Source organism: Diabrotica virgifera, chromosome 5, assembly GCF_917563875.1.
Source record: "Diabrotica virgifera virgifera chromosome 5, PGI_DIABVI_V3a".
Classification (NCBI taxonomy): domain Eukaryota; kingdom Metazoa; phylum Arthropoda; class Insecta; order Coleoptera; family Chrysomelidae; genus Diabrotica; species Diabrotica virgifera.
This window is the reverse complement of record NC_065447.1, coordinates 222,915,080-222,917,231: the sequence shown is the minus strand read 5'-3', so window position 1 is coordinate 222,917,231 and position 2,152 is coordinate 222,915,080. Positions and strand designations below refer to the sequence as shown.

General features: G+C 35.9%; 1 protein-coding gene across 1 annotated transcript; it reads left to right on the top strand.

The window, feature by feature from the left end:
* Positions 1 to 898: 898 nt before the first annotated feature.
* On the top strand, positions 899 to 1,531 carry LOC126885582 (general transcription factor II-I repeat domain-containing protein 2A-like). Its single transcript, XM_050652176.1, has one exon. The coding sequence runs from the start codon at positions 899 to 901 to the stop codon at positions 1,529 to 1,531; it is 633 nt and encodes a 210-aa protein (XP_050508133.1).
* The last annotated feature ends 621 nt before the right edge of the window (positions 1,532 to 2,152 follow it).

The following is a 2,152-nucleotide window of genomic DNA, read 5'->3' as shown; positions in this document are numbered from 1 at the left end:
AAACGCAATCTTTGCATGCATCTTATGCCGTGTCGCTTGAGCTGGCAAAGGCAAAAAACCTTTCACTGATGGCAATTTGATAAAAAAATGTGCTGTTGAAATGGCCAAAGCTTTCGGTGATTCTAAAATGGCGGAGAAATTTGAATCAGTGCCACTTTCACATCAAACCATACAAAGAAGGATTGTTGCTATGGGTGAGCAAGTAGAAAAATCTATGCTTAGCCTGGTTAAGAAAAATTCATATTTCTCACTTTGTTTGGATGAAAGCACTGATCAAACCGATGTTAGTCAGCTGTTAATATTTGTGCGCACTACTTTTGATGATTTTACCAGTAAAGAGGAGTTATTTGATATTTGTCCTCTTTATGGAACAACAAAAGGAAAATACATCTATGAGGCTGTGAAGAAAACAGTTGACAGAATTGGAGGCTTTGATAAATGTTCAGCCATAGCAACAGACGGGGCCCCATCAATGACAGGTAAAAAAATTGGATTAGTGGGTCTGCTTCGAGAGAATGGTGTCACTTGCCCAATAATTCATTGTATTATACATCAGGGAGCTTTATGTGGAAAATCAGTCAAGGAAGATCAAGTTTTCCAAACCGTGATTAAGATTATAAATATGATTAGAGGTGGAAATCGATCTCTTTTACTCAGGCAACTTAAGCAGTTTTTAGTGGAAACAGAGGCTGAGTATGGAGACTTGCTAATGTACAACCATGTAAGGTGGCTGAGTGCAGGAAAGTGCATGGAACGATTTTTTGCCATAAGAAAGGAAATCCCTGCATTCCTCAACAAATACGTTTCATCTGACACAACTGAACTGGAAGAGAAGTTTAAGGATCCAGAATTCTTAAGACAGTTAGTTTTTATAACAGATCTGACTAATCATCTTAACATGTTAAACTTGAGTCTTCAAGGAAGAAACCAGACGGTTTCAGATTTGATCGGAATGATAAACGGATTCCGGAATAAGCTGAACGTGTTTAAACGTGCTTTGGAAAAGAACAACCTGACACACTTCCCTAGCTGTCTGCAAATAGCAGAAGAATTCAACGGTGAGGAAAATATTGAGTTTTCATCCTGCATTTCACAAATTGAACAAGTTATTGATGAATTCAATACAAGATTTGAAGAAATTGAAAGTCTCAAAAGCAGTGTACTACTTTATAATAACCCTCTTGGAGCAACCATTGATGATCAACCACCCAACTTACAGCTTGAGTTATGTGATCTTCAAGCAGACATGTTCCTAATCACCAGACAAGAAAAGGGACCTGAATTTTTCAAATTACTGTCAAAGGAGAAATTCCCAAACCTGCGAGATTTTGGACTGAAAATGACGTCAATGTTCGGAAGCACATATACATGTGAAAGTGCCTTTTCCTTCATGAAATACATAAAAAACAAAAACAAAAGCAACCTTACCGATTCTTCCTTACGTCATCTTATGAGACTGTCTACAACTGAACTGGAGGTGGTCATTTCTTCATTGGTGGATGAAGCCGATCGACCACAGTCCTCACACTAATTGGATACATCTTTTTCGTTGCTTTTGCAATGTTTGTCTTGATTATTGAAAAGTGTTATCAATAAATTTTCCGTTTATAAAAAAATGTAGTTGTTGAGCAATAAAAGAAATAATACTCTTTTTTGTTTTAATTATTTTTATACCTCACTTTATTTTGTTATTGCTTGTAACAAAATTATTATATGGCCCGCGACAACATCAAAGGTTTTAGTTTTGGCCCTTGAGGCATTGCAAGTTGGACACCCCTGGGCTACAGCAATAAATTTTTCCTTTGCGTAATAAATTAGCAATAAATTAACAATAAAATATAGTCTTAGTCTGAATTTGGTCTTATGAAGTGGTGCTGCTGACTTTACCGACATTTGTAAAAGTACTTTTGTATTACATATTATTTAGTTATTCTGTATTATTATTATTATTTTGTGTTATTATAATAACTCCTGATCTTTGCCTGATTTGTTGGTTTGTTATGTGGTCTCGAAGGCTCGCGTTTAGCATTGCACATTCCTTGTATTCCATCTTTTATTACCATACAGAACTGAAAAGGAGTTTTTACATGTGTTTAACAACTAATCTGGGGCCTGATTCTAATTCATTTCGACAGTCGCAATTTCATTTCGA